At 40.3% G+C, this 20,777-nt stretch overlaps 1 protein-coding gene across 1 annotated transcript in view; it reads left to right on the top strand.

Moving 5' to 3' along the window:
* The window catches only part of sema3d (sema domain, immunoglobulin domain (Ig), short basic domain, secreted, (semaphorin) 3D), a 46,737-nt gene that overhangs the window by 14,609 nt on the left and 11,351 nt on the right, over positions 1 to 20,777 (top strand). The window contains exons 3-14 of the mRNA XM_077568666.1: positions 5,806 to 5,966; positions 8,967 to 9,029; positions 9,132 to 9,248; positions 10,205 to 10,298; positions 11,260 to 11,388; positions 14,474 to 14,610; positions 16,836 to 16,950; positions 17,994 to 18,063; positions 18,157 to 18,301; positions 19,345 to 19,567; positions 20,250 to 20,338; positions 20,546 to 20,587. Coding sequence (XP_077424792.1) covers positions 5,806 to 5,966; positions 8,967 to 9,029; positions 9,132 to 9,248; positions 10,205 to 10,298; positions 11,260 to 11,388; positions 14,474 to 14,610; positions 16,836 to 16,950; positions 17,994 to 18,063; positions 18,157 to 18,301; positions 19,345 to 19,567; positions 20,250 to 20,338; positions 20,546 to 20,587 — 1,385 coding nt within the window. The remainder of the gene's footprint in view (positions 1 to 5,805; positions 5,967 to 8,966; positions 9,030 to 9,131; positions 9,249 to 10,204; positions 10,299 to 11,259; positions 11,389 to 14,473; positions 14,611 to 16,835; positions 16,951 to 17,993; positions 18,064 to 18,156; positions 18,302 to 19,344; positions 19,568 to 20,249; positions 20,339 to 20,545; positions 20,588 to 20,777) is intronic.

Genomic DNA, 20,777 nt, shown 5'->3' with positions numbered 1-20,777 from the left:
AACAACCATACTCACAATCACACCTATGGACAATTTGGAGTGTTCAATTAACCTGCCATGCATGTCTTTGGAATGTGGGAGGAAACCGGAGTACCCGGTGAAAACCCACGCAAGCACGGGGAGAACATGCAAACTCCACCCAGGAAGGCCGAAGCCCGGACTCGATCTCACGTCCTCAGCACTGGGAGGCGGACGTGCTAACCAGTCAGCCACCGTGCTGCCGGTTTTATGAATCGATTAATTTAATATTTTTTTCCCCCCATACATTTTTTTGTATTACTGTTTTCTTAAAATGTATTGTTCAGATGAATTTAAAATTATTTTCTTACATTAAAGAAAGACCTGACTTATTGCACTGACCATTCAGAATCTATATTTACAATAATTAAATAATTTAACCAGTTACTGCCAGTTTAATTTGGAATTTGTTTGTGGAGTTTTTAATCATGCCCTTGACCTTTAAGAAGAATTGATGTTCCATAATTAATCTATATCGATTTAATTGAAGCGGATCGAATCAAATCTGGAAAAATCTAAATCAAATCGAACTGAACCCCAGTGAATCGAAATCGAATCGATTAAGGAAATTAGAATTGATACCCGGCCCTACTATAATGTAAATGCCTAGTGGGATTGACAGGTCATACTTTATCTATCCTTGGTCTACACTAACATAGCTCTTAATAATCATTATTGGAATTTATTTCACACTTGAGAGAAATTTCCAAGCTGTAAAAGTTAGTGCCTCTACATCAAATAAGTAGTGAAATAATTATGCAAACCGCACCAACACAGTATGGCTTTGTCTAAAGTTTCTTCAGTGGCTTGTGTGCACGATATTTGATTTTTTTTTCCTGCAATTTGTCACCTGAAAAGTACTGAGAGCATATTCTGGAGTGAAATGAGGAGCAGTCCCATTTGTTACAAAGTTCAATTTCCTGGTCTAAGGCCGTTTGGTTCGCTCCGTTGGGTGAATATCACCCAGTTACCTCTGCTCTGTGCGCCATGGGTATTAGCTTTGAGCCACCAGGGTAACATCAAATGATGGCTTGCCGTAATATTCATTTCAGACTTAAGCCCAAACGCTACTTCAAAGGCTTTTTTTAATTTATCGCTCGTGCCATGTATCACCAACAGGAACCACACAAATGAACTTCAGGCTTGCTCATAAACCCAAATTCCCACAGCTACCAGAAAGTAAACCGACGCTGACCCAATGCACAGAGCTCTCCCCTGGTCAAAGTCATTGAAAAAGCCTGCGTGGCTGCAAATAGATCCATATTTATGTCCTGAGTGTCTACCATAAATAAAAAGAAAGTAGCTGTGGGAATTGCGCTCTGTAGTGTTTACTCAGCAGTTAAGGTATCCTTTCAGCCCGCAGCAGATTTTTCACGTTCCTCTTCTCGTCCCATTATGATGGAGTTAGAATCTGGACGTACACTTTTTTGTATTTTGGCCTCGATTGTCTCTTTTCCATGTGCCCAGCTGTTTTTGAGCTCACGGGAATACCCTTTTAGACCTCAGAGTGTGCGACAGTAGACAAAACTTCCATGTTTGGTTATCTCAGTCAGACAGTGGACACATCTTCGTTTCATCACTGCACATTCTTCAAACTTCACGTCGGAGCAAACCTCCCATGAGAATTCAGCTTGACGGAGGGAATGTTATCAAAGCAGTAAATTCACCCATGCTTCAGAGACAACCTCACATAACGGCAGGGTCACGGGTGCCCCTTTCCAGTCAGTTAGCTTTAGAGATAATAATATCTTCACAGTTAATTGCAGATGCACCTTGCTCACTAAACTAGCTACCTTCCCAAATATAGAATGGTTGTGGGCCATACTTTCTTTGGAGTGTCTCTGAGGTTACAGGGTGTATTAAGTTTATGATATATGACATTTTCAAGGTTATGAATGCTGTGCCGTTAACTTGTTTCACAGCAGCGTATCACTATTTCAGGAAGCGCATCCTACTTCTACTACTTCATTTAATGAAGTGACAACAGGAAGCTCAGCTTTACGTGGCAGAAATGAAGATGTTGAGGTTCTCTTTTGGAGTGGACAGGTTGGATGGGATTACAAATGAGCTCCGCGGCACAGCCAAGGTTAGATGTTTTGGAGACCAGACTTAGATGGTTTGGACAAATACAGAGGACACATAGTAAGCATAGTGGTAGAAGGATGATTAGGAGGGAGCCGGGCAATAGCGCTAAAGGAAGACTGAACAGAAGGTTTATAGAAAAGGATGGTGCGCAGTGGCGACCCCTAACAGGACAAGCCAAAAGGCAAAGAAAAATAATCAGTAACAGCATCCATGCATAAAAGCTATGCCACAATTCATTAGGAACACCTTTAGCAAAAACATTTGGAGAAGGCCCATCAAAACATCAACCCTAACTAGATAAAGGTGTGACTAAGAAGAAGATTATGCCTTTACTAGAGCGGCAAGGTGGCATTCTGATTAGCATCCTTAAAGTTCTGAGGTGGTTTTCTCCGGGTACTCCGGTTTCCTCCCACATTCCAAAGACATACATGGCAGGTTAATTGAACACTCCAAATTGTCCATAGGAGTGATTGTGATGGTTGTTTGTCTCTGTGTGCCCTGCGATTGGCTGGCAACCAGTTCGGGTGTACCCCGCCTACTGCCCGAAGCCAGCTGGGATAGGCTCCAACACCCCCCGCGACCCTTGTGAGGACAAGCGGTTAGGAAAATGGATGGATGGATGGAAGTTCATAGGTTCTGGGACCGGCTTTTGGCTCCATCATTCCTGCGTGTAGAATGAGTATTCCCCCTCATGGCTTCAGTGAAGACTAAATTGTTCATAGTTGTAAGAGTGTGAACGGTCATTTGTCCATATGACAAGTCCAGGGTATAGCCTGCCTCTCACCCAAAGTCAACCGTGGTAGGCATCAACTCACCCATAACCCCAATGAAGACAAGCGCTGTTGATAACAAAGGGATGCATGACTTTACTACTGCATTTAAGTAGCTTCATGATAGACTATGACATGTTTTGACCTATGTAAAAATTCCGCTGTGAAACAAAACCAAGGACCCCATGGTTTGTATCTTAAACACTGTCTCTTCATTTCTGCCCTTAAACCAGCGCAAGGGTCAATGGGATGAAGTTACACACTGAGACAATGTTGATGAGTTTTAAATAAAATTCTTGGTCAAAAAGCTTGTTTGGCTGACTTTCGTCAAAACAGCCGATGGGTGTAGAAAGAGCGTTTGGTTTATCAGCACTGCCTACGCCTGTTTGCTGGTGTCTAACTCAAGCCGGTGTGTGTGAATGCTTTGCGAGAGGATCCAAATCAAGAGCTGCTGACTGCCAAGGCTCTCCACTTTAGGGAGAGGTGAGTGGCATGGTGCTAAGAAATATCGGCTGAGCAGGCTGATTTAAAAGGGCTCACTGTGCTGCATGTTTACAGAACAGATTAGTGTTCGCCGATGGGGCGAGCGAGCCTAATCTCCCTCCTTTGCCGTGAGTTTGAGGTGTGTTGGAGGGGGGGTGGGGGGGTTACGAACAAGCGGGGGTGCTTTTGTGTGTGTGTGTGTGTGTGTGTGTGTGTGGTTGTGTGTGCGAGGGCTTATGACTTAGAGGAGGTATTAAATCGGATTGTGAGGAGTGGATGAGATGGAGAAGTTCAAATATTGAAGGTTGGTAACCTCTCCGATCCTTCACACTAAGAGGGTAATCACAGTGTCAATCCTTTCAGAGTGACTCCCACAGGACTCCCCACATAGTGAGCCAGAGTTTATCCCAGGCACGGTGCTGCACTGATGCACTGCAAGACAAGAGTTTTCCTCAGACTGCCATCAAGGACACACAGCACTGACAGTATAGTCAGCAGTCATCTCCATGGTAACCGTAATAAATTCTGTCAGAGCATCTTTCCATCTGCTGTTCATCACAATCTTGCCCTTGATTCATTTTATTAGTAGATTCTTGAACAGACTGTCTGTAAAAACCCTTCAGGGATGCCTCAAGAAAAGAATATAACTGACTATAAAAGAGTTTTCTTTTCTCGCAAGTCATTTTCACGGCAAATGATTTGTGAGACAAGTTATACAAGCTCTAAATGCAACCGGTTGCTCCTCTTTCTCCAACAATACCGTCTTCAGAGTCTCTGGCTTGACCCACATTGATGTTGATTACGCACAAGGATTTGCCATTGTAAATATTGAATACGTTTAACAATTACAGTCCCAACTGTGTTCCAAACAGATTGGGCAGGAGAACATTCTAAACACACCCCGTACCTCAGGAAAATCTCTCAGGATAATCTTTCAGAGACATCTGGGAATCGGTCCTTTGCTGACTTGGAAGTAAGGGAGGAAAAGGGCTCAAATTTGGCCTGTGAGGACCCAACTTCTATTTATGACAATAGAAAATGCCTTTCCTTATGATTCTTATTACTTATTTATTTATTTTATGGTCAGCCACCATGATCACCATTCTACTAGTCTCTGAGGAAAATTTAATGCTACACCCTGATTTTGAAACATTTCATACATTCTTCTTTACCTTCCTTAAAATGTATGGAGTTATTGTCAATTGTGAACACCAGAAATTATTTTTACTTGTTATCGAAAGCTCCTTTCACACTGGCTGTTGAAGTTACTGAAAGAGGAATGAAGTCGACCCACGGAGTTCCCAATTTTCCCAGCTTCGGAGGCTTACAACAACAGCAAGAACAGCTATGTGAAAGAAAAATAGCCGATAGCTGGACATGTGCATTAAGTTTTTCAATGTGCCAGCAAACTCGTCAGTAAAGGTACTGCTGTATATGAATCTCGGTTTCAGCCACAAAGCACAGTTTGGTTTAATCACAGTGCAGTGTTACCTACAGGATGGAGCTTACTGCTTAGACTGTTAATTGGTCAACAGAGAACTGTTACTTACTTTGATGCAACAATGGGAACGGAACACAGAACAACAAAAAACTTGCCTTTTCTCAAAGGTACCATTGATGTCCTGTAATACAGGAAATGGCAAAATTCCAAGAAGGAAGAACAGAATATTCTGAAGGTCCTTCATTGTATTATTATTATTTTTATCATTTTAAACATGTCACGTTCCTCTTTGCCAGTATTGTAGTAACAGTATTGACATGTCTCCCAGGGAGACACATTCCAGATCATGGTTTACTCTATACTGTCAACTGTACAGCTGTAAGATGAATTGAACTGTATCGTTTGCCGAACATTGATACGTGTTCATTGGCAGCAATCTACACGTCTAATTTGTCAAAGTTCTTCCTTTCACGGCTCATCAGAGCAGGATCTTGATGGATAATCAATGATATGTGACACAAGATGGCCAAGATAGCCTGAGTTGTTTTAGAATCTTATCAGTTTGCAGCACAGACGGCTTGAGATGACGCATTTGCTTTTCTTTGCTCGATCTGCACAGTGGGAATGTAAATCCTTGACTTGAGAGATGTCTTCATGGTCAATGAACAGGCTGTGAAAATACCCTGATGCAGAGATCCATAAACACACCCATTGAGATAGACAGACCCTTTTCTATTGTATCTATTTTTTTTCAATCCGGTTTCTCGGTGAAGGTGTTGAACCGCATGGGATTAGACTGTTTCACTTCAAGCCAAAACACGTTTCTCTCGACAAGAGGAAATCCAGTGCTTGTTTTAGGGATTGAGCTCTGCTGAGAAAAGATCCAAGAAATATCCTGCTGAAATATTATTTGTGTAGAGACTTCACATCCACATTTTTCTTTTTTACAACACAATATTGGACAAATCTGTCATTTGTCTGTGTTTTTTTTCCATTTATCTCGAGCAGAGCTGCTGCAAGCAAACAGTGTTTCTCTGTTTTTGGGCCCCTCCGACGGCCTCCTGTCACACTCCCTGCTGCTGGATGAGGAGAGGGGTCGTCTTCTGCTGGGAGCCAGGGATCACATCTACCTGCTTGACCCTGACAACCTGGCCAAAGATCCCAGAAAGGTACACAATGGCAGGGGAATGTGAATATGTATGAGTGCAAAGCTGGGAGCAAAATTTTGATTCTTTCAGCAATATTTAGCATGAGAAGCTATGCAGGCCATTTGCCAGGGTCGACAGATTGTTTAAGACAATGCACAAGTGTTTACAGCAGCTGTAAGAATGCCTCCACCCACTTAAAGAAGGTACACCCATTCATTTTCTGTAACACTTGTCTTTTTTAGGGTTGGGAGTACATAGAGAACATTTCAGCTAACTTTGGGTGAAAGTGGGGTGCATGTGGTATTTTATAATATGCTACCCAAAGATCCATCTGCACCATATTGTCAGAACGATCAACAAACAAATGAAAGTAAAGGCCATTAGGGGGGAAAAAAATGCTGTGAATTCACTGAATTGTAAACCTAACCTATGTGAGTCACAATACCCAATTTAATGAGATGATATAGTCTGAGGGCGACACGGTGGCTGACTGGTTAGCACGTCCGCCTCCCAGTGCAGAGGAGGTGAGATCGAGTCCGGGCTTCGGCCTTCCTGGGTGGAGTTTGCATGTTCTCCCCGTGCTTGCGGGGGTTTTCTCCGGGTACTCCGGTTTCCTCCCACATTCCAAAGACATGCATGGCAGGTTAATTGAACACTCCAAATTGTCCATAGGTGTGATTGTGAGTGTGGATGGTTGTTTGTCTCTGTGTGCCCTGCGATTGGCTGGAAACCAGTTCAGGGTGTACCCCGCCTACTGCCCGAAGCCAGCTGGGATAGGCTCCAGTGCCCCCGCGACCCTTGTGAGGACAAGCGGTTAAGAAAATGGATGGATGGATATATAGTCTGAATAGTCACTGCAAACAATGACGTTCGTTCTTTGAGAGGCTCTCATTACTCCATACAAGGATCCTAGAGTAAAACAGTGTTTCCAGTGAAAAAATACAAAATAAGTGGCAACGTAAGATGACTGCCCTCTGACTTCAGCTGTGAGGGTCCAATTGGTACTCCATTCATGTAAGTCCATGTATGAAACCTGAGGTAACACCAAGCCCTGCCTCTTTGCACAAGTTAGCAACCCAAGCCCCGCCTCATTTTTCCTACATTAGCCAATCACAGTGGTCATTTGCTCTGCTGTTCTCCCACACATTAGTCCACCTTCTTTTTTGGCGTTTTTCTGTGTAATCGTTCTGCTCTGTGTTGTGTTCTTCTCAATAACCAGTCAAAGTTGGTCTCACACTCCTTTATTGTGCGGCTACCTGAGTGCACAATCAATGAGTGAGCGCGGCTACAAATCCTCGTGTTGCTCTCCTGAAGAGTCAGAAATAACGCTAGTTGAACGCGTGCTAATCGGCACTAGCAACCTAGCTCTGCTCGTCGACGGACAACGGGGCCAAAACGGTGCCCAGCGACCGCAACACAAGCTCAAAATCGCACCAAATATCCACAGCAATGAACCCCTTAACACAACGCGACCCATTCGTTCTAGCATTTTGTTTTATATTGAAAACAATTACAAGAGAGTGACACGCTGCCTACCTACATCGGCAGCCAAGAATTGCCGAGGCTCGCTCGCGCGCAAATGACGTCACCACGTAGCATGCGCGTCACTCGTCATAAAATGTACAGTGCTTTTGGTGACTATTGTAGCCTGTTACATCTGCTTTTGGTCTTCTTTTTGGTGTTATTGTCAGTTGGCAAACCAGCTCGTTTGTGTATTATCGCCTACAACTGAAATATTAGCCTACAATTTAGGGGCAGTCTAGAGTTCTGTGATACTGTAATCTTCCCAATCCTCCTACATTCAAACCCTCGTTTGGGGTCATTGTAGGAGTCTTGCTAACATCTGCTTACGACAAGCATGCACGGTTAAGAGCAGTCAGTTAACGGATCATGTCATGACATTTAAACCCTAAAATGCAATTTCGTTTGGATTGATTGATTCCTGCTCTCTGTTCCAATGTATACAGTACGCCGGCTACGCTAAAATGCGCTCAATATTGTTTAAACAGCTGAGTGAAAGCGGCTTTCAGCTATGGGTTATTATATGTAAACAAAAAATCACATACATTCAATAAATACGCATTTGACACACACGTCTACACAAACACACGCATGCATTCTCCATATGTTTGAGTGTTAATGCTGCCCAGGTTGACCTGCGAGTGGAGCGGACGTGTGTTTATTTGATCCTTATCTGGTTGTTTTAACTCAACGTCCTACTCTCCGAATGTTGCCTCTCTGGTCACTGATACTGATGCTGGGCAGATTAGCACCGCAAGGAACATATGCGGGGCCCTTTAGGGACCACTTTGAGACACGACCTTGAGCTTTTTCTGTAACTTGAGACTTACCGAAATGATGTTAAAGCACATTGTGAACATTCCAGGTGTTTTCACCTTCCTTTTGAAAGGTGTGTGGTTATAAAGCTATTATAAGATCCTCATGTGATGTAGTAAAACAAGGGTATTGATCTTCATTCCTATAAGTCCTTTCATGGGCTTACGGCACTTTTCTGTATGAATTCCTGGCAGACATTTTGACTCATGAGATGTTTTAACATTGAAGGAGGTATGTTTGCATGCCTATACGAGCCCGATGAAACCGTTTGGCGATAGCTCCTCTTGGTAGGCTTTAGGGGGAGGCAACGCGCTAAGCACATAAGCCTGTTATAACACATGTGTGAACGCGGCAATGTGCAATGAAGGGAAAGCGTATGTTGTGCGACGTGTGATTTATTGCAACTGCACACGAAGGTGATAGGCACCACGCTACAGTAAAAATGCCAAATTCCACTAATGTTGTGCCACAACAGGAGGGAGTATGTCATCTTTTATTAAGTCAGATTTATCCAGACATAATACAGTTACGATCTACAAACATTGTTTTTCTTTTTAAAAGCCATAAAATAGGGTTGAAATATGAACTGAACGGCCTTGTGATGGCTCGTAACTTGAAAATCTCCACTTGTAAATCGAGGGCTGACTGTAAATGCTAAAATAATGTTGCTCTCTCTCTAACTAGATTCATTGGCCTGCACCTCGCAACAGAGTGGAAGTATGTAAACTGGCCGGCAAAAATGTGAATGTAAGTCACTCGCAGTTTGCTTACTTTTTACTAAATATCCATTGAAATATATTATTTCCAAACAATTGCTTCGTTCCATCTTTTTCTGCTGTGTCATGGCAGGAGTGCGCCAACTTTGTGAGAGTGCTCCACAACTACAACCTGACGCATGTCTACGCCTGTGGGACAGGAGCCTTCAATCCCAGCTGTGCTTTCATTGAAATCACAGGCTCAAGACAGGTACAAATAATGAAGAGAATCGCTGAAAAGTTCTGAAATGTTCGTTGGGGCGATTCATTCTGTGTAACAATTCTTCTTGGCAATACATTTTAGACTTTTGTATGGAGCATAAATGTGTGGCCAAGCAGCTCATCCCCCTGTCTCTGGTTTGATTGTTCTTTGACTCATTAAAAAGAAACAATTATTTTTTTATACCGCATATTCTCATTAGAGTTAGGATGAACTGGAGCCTACACTGTAAAAAAAAAATAAAAAATTTAAAAAAAAACTGTAAATAACAGAATTGTACTTTTTATTTTACAGTTTTTTTCTGTATTTAAAAAATATAATTTAAGTTACAAAAATAAACTCTGAATTTTCATGTCAAATGTAAAAAAAAACATGAAATCACTGTGACTGTAAACACACACAATATTTCTGTTATTTTACAACAACAAAAAACTTCCATTAGAAATAATTGATTGTTAAAATACGTTCACAAATATTTGTCTGTTATTTTATGGAATTAAATGTAAAATTCAACATCAAAACCCTAAAACAACGAAAGAAAAAAATATTACATATACACTGAGAAATTAACAGTAAAAAATTGTAATTTTACGACAATTTCTTTGTGAATTGACAATTTTTTCAATTATTATTCCTAATACTGTGTCATCAGAAGGTGAGTGACTACTAGTAGTCAAAATGTAAAGTGATTTGAGTGAGCTCAAGAAAAGCTACTATTAGATGAGAATGTGACACACATGGGATCAGCAAAATCCACAAATAAACCGCATATTTTGTTTAAGACTCAGCAATTAAGGTTAAAGACACGGGGTCATAGTAAAATTTGGTATATCTTACTCCTCAGAATACATATTCCTTTCAAGGAGATTACAACAAAGAAACATTCAACCAAACACAATCGTCCAACGTTTTTGAATTGTGCCACTTTGTATCACTTTGTTTGTCAGGACGGTGTATTCCGGCTGCTGTCTGCTACAGTGGAGTCCGGTAGATTGAAATGTCCTTTTGACCCACTGCAAACTTTCACCTCAGTCCTCACAGGTATGATGAGCCATTCCATAATACAACAGCTGAAGTTGTAAACGGCATGTTTGTTCAACCATCATCAATAAGAGCAAGCCATTTTCAACACTCATTGGTCAGTCATTTGTAAAAAATGACAATCACATGTGTGTATTCACCAAAAGTATAGATTTTTTAAAAACAAAAATATGAAATTTGCCAAATTGTGACTTATGAGGTTTCGGCCCAACGGCAGCGATATATATTAGGGGTGTCAAAATTAGTGCATTAATTTTGAGTTAATTTAAAAAGTTCCTTGATTATTTTTTTAACGCGCTATTAATGACCACCTCTTACTTGGAAAGCCGTACTGGGGGAATTCCAGTTTCAACGCAGCAGACACGTCCACGTCAAAATTTTGCAGTAATAAATTGAATAATTATGCATATATTTGTTGAGATTGGGGTCAATTTATGTTTCATAATTTAAAAAATGTGCAGAATTTCACAAGTTACTTCATGTTAAAGATTAGATAGATCTTAATATGAAAGGAAAAATGCCCTGAGCTGTCACTGTCTTATAAATGCAGTTATGCCATCTAGTGGCAGATAAGTGACCTCAAAACAAATCAATATCACACTCGTTTTTTACAGTATCTTTGTAATTTTAACTAAATGTTATGAATTATTATGAAAATACTCTATCAAGGACTAAAAGATGTAGCCATATTTCTATTAGTTTAACTTTTCCCCCCCACTTCCACACGGAGTATGAAAACTTGGAACAAAAATGTATTGTACATTTTATTGTACATTTAGACACAACAGATAAAAAATTGTGATTAATCTATTGAAGTCATGCGATTAATTACGATGAAAATTTTTAATTGCCTAACACCCCTAATACATATACGTACAAAGCAGGGTAGCCTAATTCCCCACCTACAAATGATGTTCTCCTTAAGATCCCTGATTGAGCTTTCCCTGTATTTTTGATCCAGACCAGTATCTATATGCGGGCACTGCCTCGGATTTCTTGGGCAAAGACCCGACGTTCACACGCTCCCTCGGCCCGCCACCTGACCAGAACTTCATACGCACCGACATCTCCGAGGACTACTGGATCAATGGTACACACACACATTGCATTGAAAACGTATTGCATTTCTCTCCCCAAAACTTCTGCCACAAAGAGCCTCTCTGTGCCCGCGAGAGGGTTATTGGAATTCCAGCGCAGAGGACAGAGCTTGCTTATTCATTTAGTGTGACCTTTTTCTTTTTTTCTTTTTTTTACATGAACACCATAGCCAAGCACGGCTGCCACACCTACTGAGGAATTTACAGTTTGCAACAAAGTTAACGCTGTTAACCGCACACAAACAGTCACACGCTGACCTGTTCTCACGATATAAATCAATTTTCTATACCTCACGAGGGTCCCTGTTGAGCTGCAGCCTATCCTAGTTGACTTTGGGGTACACAGGATCAGTTGCCAGCCAACCGTGCGGCAAGACAAACAACCATTCACACTCATGCTTACACCGATGGACAATTTAATGTTCTCAATGAACCTAACATGCATGTTTTTGATATGTTTTTGGAATTTGGTAGGAAACAGTACACATGTTAACCCTTCAAGGAGTCTTTACAGGTTTCCGACTTACAATGTTTCAAGGCTATGAATGGCTCGGAGCATACTAGTTTGAATAGAATATGAAATCATATCATCATGCTTACTTTTTGATTTGATTGTTTTGAGGTATTTGTTGTAATTATGATTTCATACTACTTTATACAGTGTAGTAACTAGCGTGCAAGTCTTTGAGTTTTGCTGTAATGACTTTTATTCGCCTATTATGATACTATGAGCTGAGTTTTTTTCCCTCCAAATATTACACTGTGACCCCCTTAAGTATCATATTTTGGATGCCTTTTTCTCGCTCTTCTCCCTTTTTCTTATTTGGGGAATTAGAGTGCCGCCATTGGGCAACCTGTCAGTCTTCACAGTCCTGTCCTCTCAGAATAAAATAATATTTCCATTTCCACGTAGTAATGGAAGTCTGACTTAAAGTAGCACTAAGGAACTTTTCAACCTTAATAAAATATTTTCATAACTCTTCTGATGAAACATCAACTTAAAACTAGTTGAATGGTACTTTTGCCATGGCGTGAGGGGATCCGTATCATTTTTACTGGCACGAAGCAACTTTGAGGAGGATGGTAGGAACACTTAACATGGCAATAGTCAGATTGGTTGTGCTTCACTCAAGGAAGTTCTCCACAATATCAGTTTGGGACTGCTCCGCGTTGATTTGCTCGGGAAAGACGGGGCATGCTGCACAACCCTTCGAGCTGATTGGACAAAGCAGAATCGTGTGCACGGCCACCTAACTTTTGTTTCGACCTATCACGGCAAATGTCGTCACCGACATGCGACTGTTGTGTCTAGCTGATATCATGGCTTTGAGTTTATGTTTTCGGTTTTGCAATGTTGATATGCGGAAACAAGAGACTAATTCAGCGAGAACAGAATTCATTGCAGTGTCCACGCATTTGTCCACCGGTGTCGCCATGTTTGATTTGTTACACGGCTTCGCCGCTTCTTGTTTTCGCCCTCAAATACAATGTCGCTCTGTGATTGGTCCAAACCACCAGTGGTTCGTATCGATGGAAATCAATAGGAGCAGTACAAGATGGATTCTTGGGAGTTTGTGAACTCACAAATACCGTGAGAATACATCTTGCGAGAGCAAGGTTAAAGGACACTGCCACACAAAAAATACAAATGTTCTGCCTGTTTTATGGCATACGTGAGGAGCTACCCCTGATGAAAGGGCAGTCAAGGATCAACATTGGCCCGGATTTCACTCGCTGGAGTGAGCTAAAAAAACGACGCAATGCGCTTGTCCTCATGGGAAATGTGGTCTTTCTTCAGACATAACGATACCGCTTTTGTCCATATGGCGTCGCCATAATCAGCATAAACGGAAAGTTCCTTAGTGTTGCTTTAAAGCGAGGACCTACATATTACCTTACCATAGATAACTTTCTGATGGACATCATTACATTTGCACTACTTCCATGCACACGCAGAAACACTTGTGTTGACCAAAAAAATTGGGCAAACTCAAGGTAGTGTCATTGGAAAATTGAAAAATGGAAAACGTCATCGTTCTCTGCTTGGCAGTGCATTCACTTTTGGACAAAAGCTAACTAAATTCTCATCTTAGCCGTTAACACAGACTTGGCTTGAACAGTGATGACTTAATTGTCTTCTGTGGCGCAAACGTTTCCACTTTCAAGTGTGTTCCAACTTCCAGCCATTGATGGCTTGTTGTACTTCAACATTTGTCAACCGTATCTAAATCTTTGCACATGGCCTCCACATGTCACAACTGCTGAATTGTACGGCGCAATGACGCCTCTCTGGCTCTCGCTTGGTCTTACTAGTATAGACAGTATATATTGTACTGTATATATAAACTGAGTGTGTGGTGACAGGGATGGAGAGAGCTCATCATTTGGTGATGATTTTCTTTCTCTGTGTGCCAATGGAACATCTTTTAATCACAGAACTAACAATAACCTTCTGTTGCTGAGCGCATTAGCGGCCATACGTTAAGCTGTTCCAGTCGGGTCGTCACTCCGACCTTGTTGGCTCAGCTTGCAGATGTTGAGCTAATGTTGGCGTAACGTCACTGCGACACTTTGAACTTGCCTCCCTCAAGATCCCAAATGCGAGACACGAAATGGCATCTTGATAGTCAGCAGCATTCCTTACATTGAATGGACTGTCTTGTCCATCCACACAAGAGTTTTTTAAATTAAATTAATTTGTCTTAACATTTGAAGAATACACTCTAAAAACATTTGGGTAAAAAAACAAACAAACTATGGGTCAAAAATGGACCGATCCTCTACTTGGGTCAATTTGACCCAACTTTGAGTCAAGAAATGGATCTTTTATTGTAAAACAACTCATAAACATTGGTCAGATCCAAAATTGGTTCATTTTGTATTAAACAACCCTGAAAGTTGGATCGGTCCATTTTTGATCCATAATTGGGTAACTTTTGACCCAACTGTTTTTAGCGTGTGGTAACTTCTTGCATGTCCATTGGTCACTACTCAAAAATTAAACTAATCATGTTTTTTTTTTTTTGTGGAAACCAGTACAGAACCCCAAACAAATTCTTGTTGTCTTTGTGTCTTTAGAGGCTAAGTTCATATCGGCACACCCCATCGCGGACACCTACAATCCGGACGACGACAAAATCTACTTTTTCTTCCGGGAGGTGTCGTGGGAAGGCAACGACAAGAGTGTTCTGTCCCGCGTGGCTCGTGTTTGCAAGGTGAGTGTGACTGGATGCCTCAGAGAAGTGCATAAATGGCGAAAGAAAAATCCTCTCACACACGGAGAGGAGCCATAACTCCTGATGTCATCTGATGGGATAAGGATCTCTATGTCATCCACTTTAGATGTGCTTTATCTCCCATACAAGGAGGCCTTTTCTCCAGACAGTCTTGTTTTGCACTGCTATGAAAGAGAGACTTGGTGCTGCTGTCAGAGGCAGTAAATCATGTTTGTAACCCCGCTTGCACTCACAAAAGCAGACAGGGTGCACTCACTGAGATCCTTGCACTGTACTTTTGTTAATTGTTGATTGAGAATTTTGTTGATTTTATGGTATTGCAATGCCTTGAATTTTTTTCAGCTACGAGCCATTGCTTGGTCAATTTTTTAACTTTGTGTTGTGACACTAAACCTGAAGCATAAGCATTAGGGAAGTTCAATACTATTTTTTCCTCCAGACAGATACCAATACCGAAAAACTAGTATATATCTCAATATAGCATTTTTCGTTAAAATTGCATGGAATTAATTCTGTTATTCTATTATCTTTTTCTATTTCTATTCATTGCTCCTGGCGATTGTCCCTTCTGCTTTGCTCTTGCTAGCTTTTGCTAGCTTATCCCGCTAGCTGCTGCTGTTTATAGTCCTTGCTATCCACTTTTGTGAACTGCTCCAGCGAGTTCTTGCTAGCCACTGGTTGTAGCCTTGCAAAGTGTGGTCTTTAAAGCACCGCAGTGCGTGTGCTTCAAAATCATTGCATTCGATTAGATCACCAAGAGATGGCACTAAATAATACACACTGTTCCTTTAAAGCAAGGCTGGTATCGGCACAGATACCGATAACTACTAATGGTAATCTCCCATCCAAATAAGCGCGTTTCACATATGCCAACTTTACAAACATTATGCTACCATCGGTTGTGAAAATACACATAATTGTTTTGTGGTTGCATTTTTCATTTTTCAGTGTCTGCAATTTGCCAAATGTATTTGAAAAAGAAAATGAGTGCAGATAATTTAATCAGATGAGTGTATATTAGTGTAGTCAATGTGTCTGTATTAGATAAATCTATTTTTCCTATGAAAGAATTGCAGTAGAGGCATAATAGATTTCACTAGAGGGTTTTTTATTTGGTTCTAGCTATTTTGCCAGCTGAATTGAATGTGCTACAAATAAAAAGTAAATAGGAAAATAGTAGGACACAATTTTAGTATAGATCATTCGTACAAAACAGATCAATGTCTTCAGGGTGGAACCGTCAGGTTTGGGCAAACTTTGACCTAGTGCAGTCACATTATTAGTTAAGTTGTTATTTAAATTTGCTGTCATTTTTAGCAATTAAGCATCATCCATTGGTTAGCAATTTGACCAAATATCGATAGGAAAACTTGAAGGTAATGGCCATTTCAAACCACATTTTTTCAGACATTGAATTGAGTTTTTGAGTATGGAAAAGACCAAAACATTGGCGAAAGAATTTAAGACTGGTTGACGGGTGTTGCTTAGGCTAACCATACTGCAACTTACTATTGTCTTTTATTTAGCTTTTTGGAACATTCATGACAACTGAATGCTAATCATCCAAAATGTTCCCACCTAAAACATCTTCTTCTTTTCTTTTTTTTTTTTTTTACCTAGTGGGATTACATTTTGACAGTTTAACTTTGCTTCCTCTTAAACTGATAGTTTACAGCAACATTGACGTAGGATGGGGAGTCCAGACAGACTCACGGCTGATAACATTCATTTAAAACCTTGGGTGTGTGCTGGACCCGGGCCAAAAGGGAGCAACCACCTAGCGGTTAGCTATTAGCGCTCGAGATTCCTTTGCTATATTCTTGTGGGGATAGCGTGCGGCGTATTTATGACTTAAGATAAAGCTGCAATGCAGATGGGAAGGGCGACCGTCTGGGTAACAGTCAGTGTCTGGGCAGAAACTGAAAACCACAAAACAAACACAATTCATCTAGATTATGTTATCAATCAGCAACTACGCCTGTTTTTTTATTTCATTTGATCCAACAATACACAGCACTTCCTTTTTCCAGCCTCATCTCTAGGATCTTATTAACTGAACAATGATGTAGTGGTAGTAGCAGCACAACAAACACAGCTAGCAAGCACATAGCATTCAGGGCATTTAATTAGCGTGTAAAAAGGCTGCACCGGAGTTTGTCCAGCTGTCTTCAATTTTGTTAGTGATGATAGCGGTTGTGTTTCAGAATGATGTGGGTGGCCTGAGGAGTTTGACCAACAAATGGACCACCTTCCTCAAGGCCAGACTTGTGTGCTCCATACCTGGACCCGACGGAGTGGACACACACTTTGATGAGCTACGTATGTCCCTCATATTCAATTTTTTGGGCTAAAAACTATGTGATCATGATGATGATTTAGCACCGTCTCATGATCATGCCTCCAACTGCGGCTCATTTGGGGAAATTCCCTAGCAGGAGTTTGTCCAAATTAGCTTCTTCAAACCAAATTACGCCTTTCAATTTTGCACATAGGTCTTTTAGACCGCCAACGTTAATGCGGAGCAGTGAAAAAGTGGTGCAGGTGTCTATTTTTCTAGAACTTTACAATGGTCAGTTGTAAGTGGGCATGTTAGAGAACCCTAAATGTTTACCAGATTACATGTACTTGATAAAATGGGTGAATATTTGGGGATGTTTGTGGCTCTTAAAAAAAAACGGTAATTTGTCTGTACGCTATATAATTCTAGCTGTAAGCAAGCAATGTGCTGCCAACAATAGATGGCTTGGGCAAAAAAGTATTTAACCGTCATCATCTGTTGGGCATATTCGCTACTGATTGGGGCTAGTTGAGTGAATTTCCCAAATTAAGTTGGTTAAAATATAAGTCCTGCAATTCACCTATTATGGCTGTTTTAAACCAAAATGGCCGACTCAATTTTGGGTGTGGGTCCTTGGACTATTCCATAAATCCTGTTGTGAATCTCCACCAAAGTTTGTGGATCGCTTAGACTTTGTCGTTTTAAAAAAAAATTCCAGCCAGCTCTATCGTTAAAGTAACGCAACGTTTTCCCCACTTTAGCGGCTTTTTGAGATGTTATGAAAACATTAAGACGTGCGAACCCTTCGCAGCTCTTAATTCATCAGAATCCCATTTGCATTCCTCCGAGAGGAGTAAAAGCAGTGGAAATTGCATTGAGGCTGACTTTTTAATATAATCTAATATAGTGCCTCAGTGGGAAAAGGTGCGATAATATCACACGGTTATGAAAGCAGTAAATTTCAGGGAGCCGCTTGTCTTAAATACAAATAAGAACCTCGGTACTAAAAAGTAAATACTGTACCTATTAATCTTTCATGGGTGAATTTACAGTACATTAACACTTTCTTTTTTCTTTCTTTTAGAGGACATTTTTATTCTTCCTACCAGGGATCCAAAGAACCCAACCGTGTATGCAGTCTTCACCACCTCCAGGTTTGTTTGTTTGTCATCCACACCACCTGCCATCTCCTTTATTGTTATTATTATTTTTGAAATTTTGGTCTCCTGTTGTGATCTGGCCCTCAGCGCCATATTTCGGGGCTCGGCCGTGTGCGTGTACAGCATGGCGGATATAAGGGCCGCGTTCAACGGGCCGTACGCTCACAAGGAGGGGCCAGACCACCGTTGGGTCGAGTACGAGGGGAGGATACCCTACCCACGTCCTGGAACGGTGAGTAGATCATCAAACACAAATTAATGAAAAGCTCTGGGAAAAACTAGGAGACCAAAAAGAAAAAACACACAGTGGACCCAGGTTTTTTTTTGTATTTTGAACATTTCCTGCAAATAAATACTCTTATAATTTTAGAGTAAATTTAGTAAAAGGACATCAATAGGAAAATATTAAGAGACCCAAAAAATAATGGACCATTTTTTCATGTTTTGACCTGTTTTTGTTTTTTTTTCCTCCAAATAAATGGACTCAATAACAATGCCTGTAAAATGCTAAATCATAGAAATCAATAACTTTGTAGTTGTCTCTGATGCCCTAACTAATTTATTGATGATTTTTATTTACCATATTTTATTAACTAGTTTATTTTTCAATCATTTTTAGTAACATTTTTACATATTTACTGGCATTTTTTAAATACAATTAATTAAAATAAAATTTAATTTAGATTTTATTCATTTTAATATGATTTGTTTTAATTTAATATATATTTTAGATTGTTCATTGTAATATCTATACAATGTTTTTTTTTTTACTAATACATTTGCACACCTGTTAATTTATCTAAAAATACACTTTAATTGTTGATTTTTTTTTCCCATTTCGGTTTTAAAATGTGGCTTTGAAGTCCTTAATAACATTTCTATTAACTTAATGGCGTTTGAATTTTAGTTTATTTATATTTAGACCCATTTCTTTACCAGCATTTTACTTGATGACACTGCAAAGTGCCCCAAAAATCATCAAAATGTTTTTGCTATATTAATTATTAAAACGATCATTTTACCCTCTACATATACTCTCTCGCAGTAAATATTATTTTTCAATTACAACGTGAAAAAAAATATATATAACTGGTATTTTCAGCTTGCCATGCTTCACACGGCCACCAGAGAGAGACAAACGCAAAAAGTTGAATGAAACTTGTCAGCCTACTTTTACCAGTCTTTTTTTTTTTTTTGGTAAAGTACTTTGCTTAAGAGTGAGACTGCATCCAATTGCATAATTTAAATTGTATTCTGCTTTCCATTGTTTTTTAGTGTCCCAGTAAAACATACGACCCTCGCATCAAGACCACCAAAGATTTCCCGGACGAGGTGGTCAGTTTCATCCGTTACCACCCGCTGATGTTCCGTTCCGTCTACCCACTTAGCGGCCGGCCCGTGTTCACGCGCGTCCGCGTGGACTACACCCTCACCCAGGTTGTGGTGGACAGAGTTTTAGCCGAGGACGGCCAATATGAGGTTCTCTTCTTGGGGACGGGTGAGTGTGTCACCGGTGCCCGCTACCCAAACTGGCCGTTAGGGGGGAGTGTTACATCAAGTGAGCATCAGCAGGGTTTTTATTGTGGCGACAGGGAAGGGGTTTTGTTTGGATTTATTAAAATAGTGTGCAATAGTATTTCTCAAACGTTTTAAACCATATACTGCCAAAAAACAAAACAAAAAAACATTAAACAAGTAAACCAAAATTGTATATATTTAAAAATTAAATGCTGAATTGTACGTAGAGTTGATTGTGTCAAACAGCTGAATTTCTTTCACAATAAGTGATATCATTTGAATTCTGGTTTAATAGCTTTGAAGGGGTTTAAGTGTCCTTCACAACAAATATTTAATTGGTTAGTTGCTTGGATTAACAAAACAAAACAAAAAACAGCTTGACATTTCTTTTAACACAACTGTTAACTGGGGGGTGTTACATTTCTTCATTACCCAAAGTAATTTAAAGGGTTTGAAATGTCTTTCGCAACAAATAGATCTAATTTTTTTAGTGCAAAAATTTTGGCGACCCTGCTGAACATTTTTTTCCCACAAGAAAAAAAAACTTGAATTTATTCATATTTAAGATGCCTTTTTTTTCTTTTCTTTTTTGCAAAATTCTTTAAAATACTTGAAATTTCTTCCACAACAAAAGTGTATCAGTGTCTGTCTGTCGGTCACAGATGCTGGCACAGTTCTGAAAGTGGTGAGCATCACCAGAGACAAGTGGTCCACGGAGGAAGTGGTGCTTGAAGAGCTTCAAGTGTTCCAGGTTGGATGTGAAAGAAACACACACACACACACACACACACACACTCACACACACACACGCACGCACGCACACACTAATTAAAGTGACTTTGCGAAATACTTGACATTACAATGCCAGCTGTTGTGCAGATGTGCAGTGATAAACAATGAAAAATAACCATTTGGTCCAAAAATGAATGTCATAATCACGTAATTATTTTGTTTACAGGTTCCCGTTCCAATTCTCAGCCTGGAGATTTCTTCCAAGCAGGTTAGACCTCATTTTACATCTTTACTCTTCACTTACTTACTATAATTGGGGTCAAAGTGTGATGGAGGGCTCGTGGGAGGTGGAGTTTCATGGACGGGTGTGGGTTGGATTTTAAGTGGACACCCAAGTGTACACACGAAGATATTGTGCCCATTTATACGATGGAAAAACAATTCATCAGCATAGAACT

Source organism: Vanacampus margaritifer, chromosome 6 (genome assembly GCF_051991255.1).
Source record: "Vanacampus margaritifer isolate UIUO_Vmar chromosome 6, RoL_Vmar_1.0, whole genome shotgun sequence".
NCBI lineage: Eukaryota > Metazoa > Chordata > Actinopteri > Syngnathiformes > Syngnathidae > Vanacampus > Vanacampus margaritifer.
Note: the sequence above shows the minus strand (reverse complement) of the source record. Positions and strands in the feature narration are given on the sequence as shown.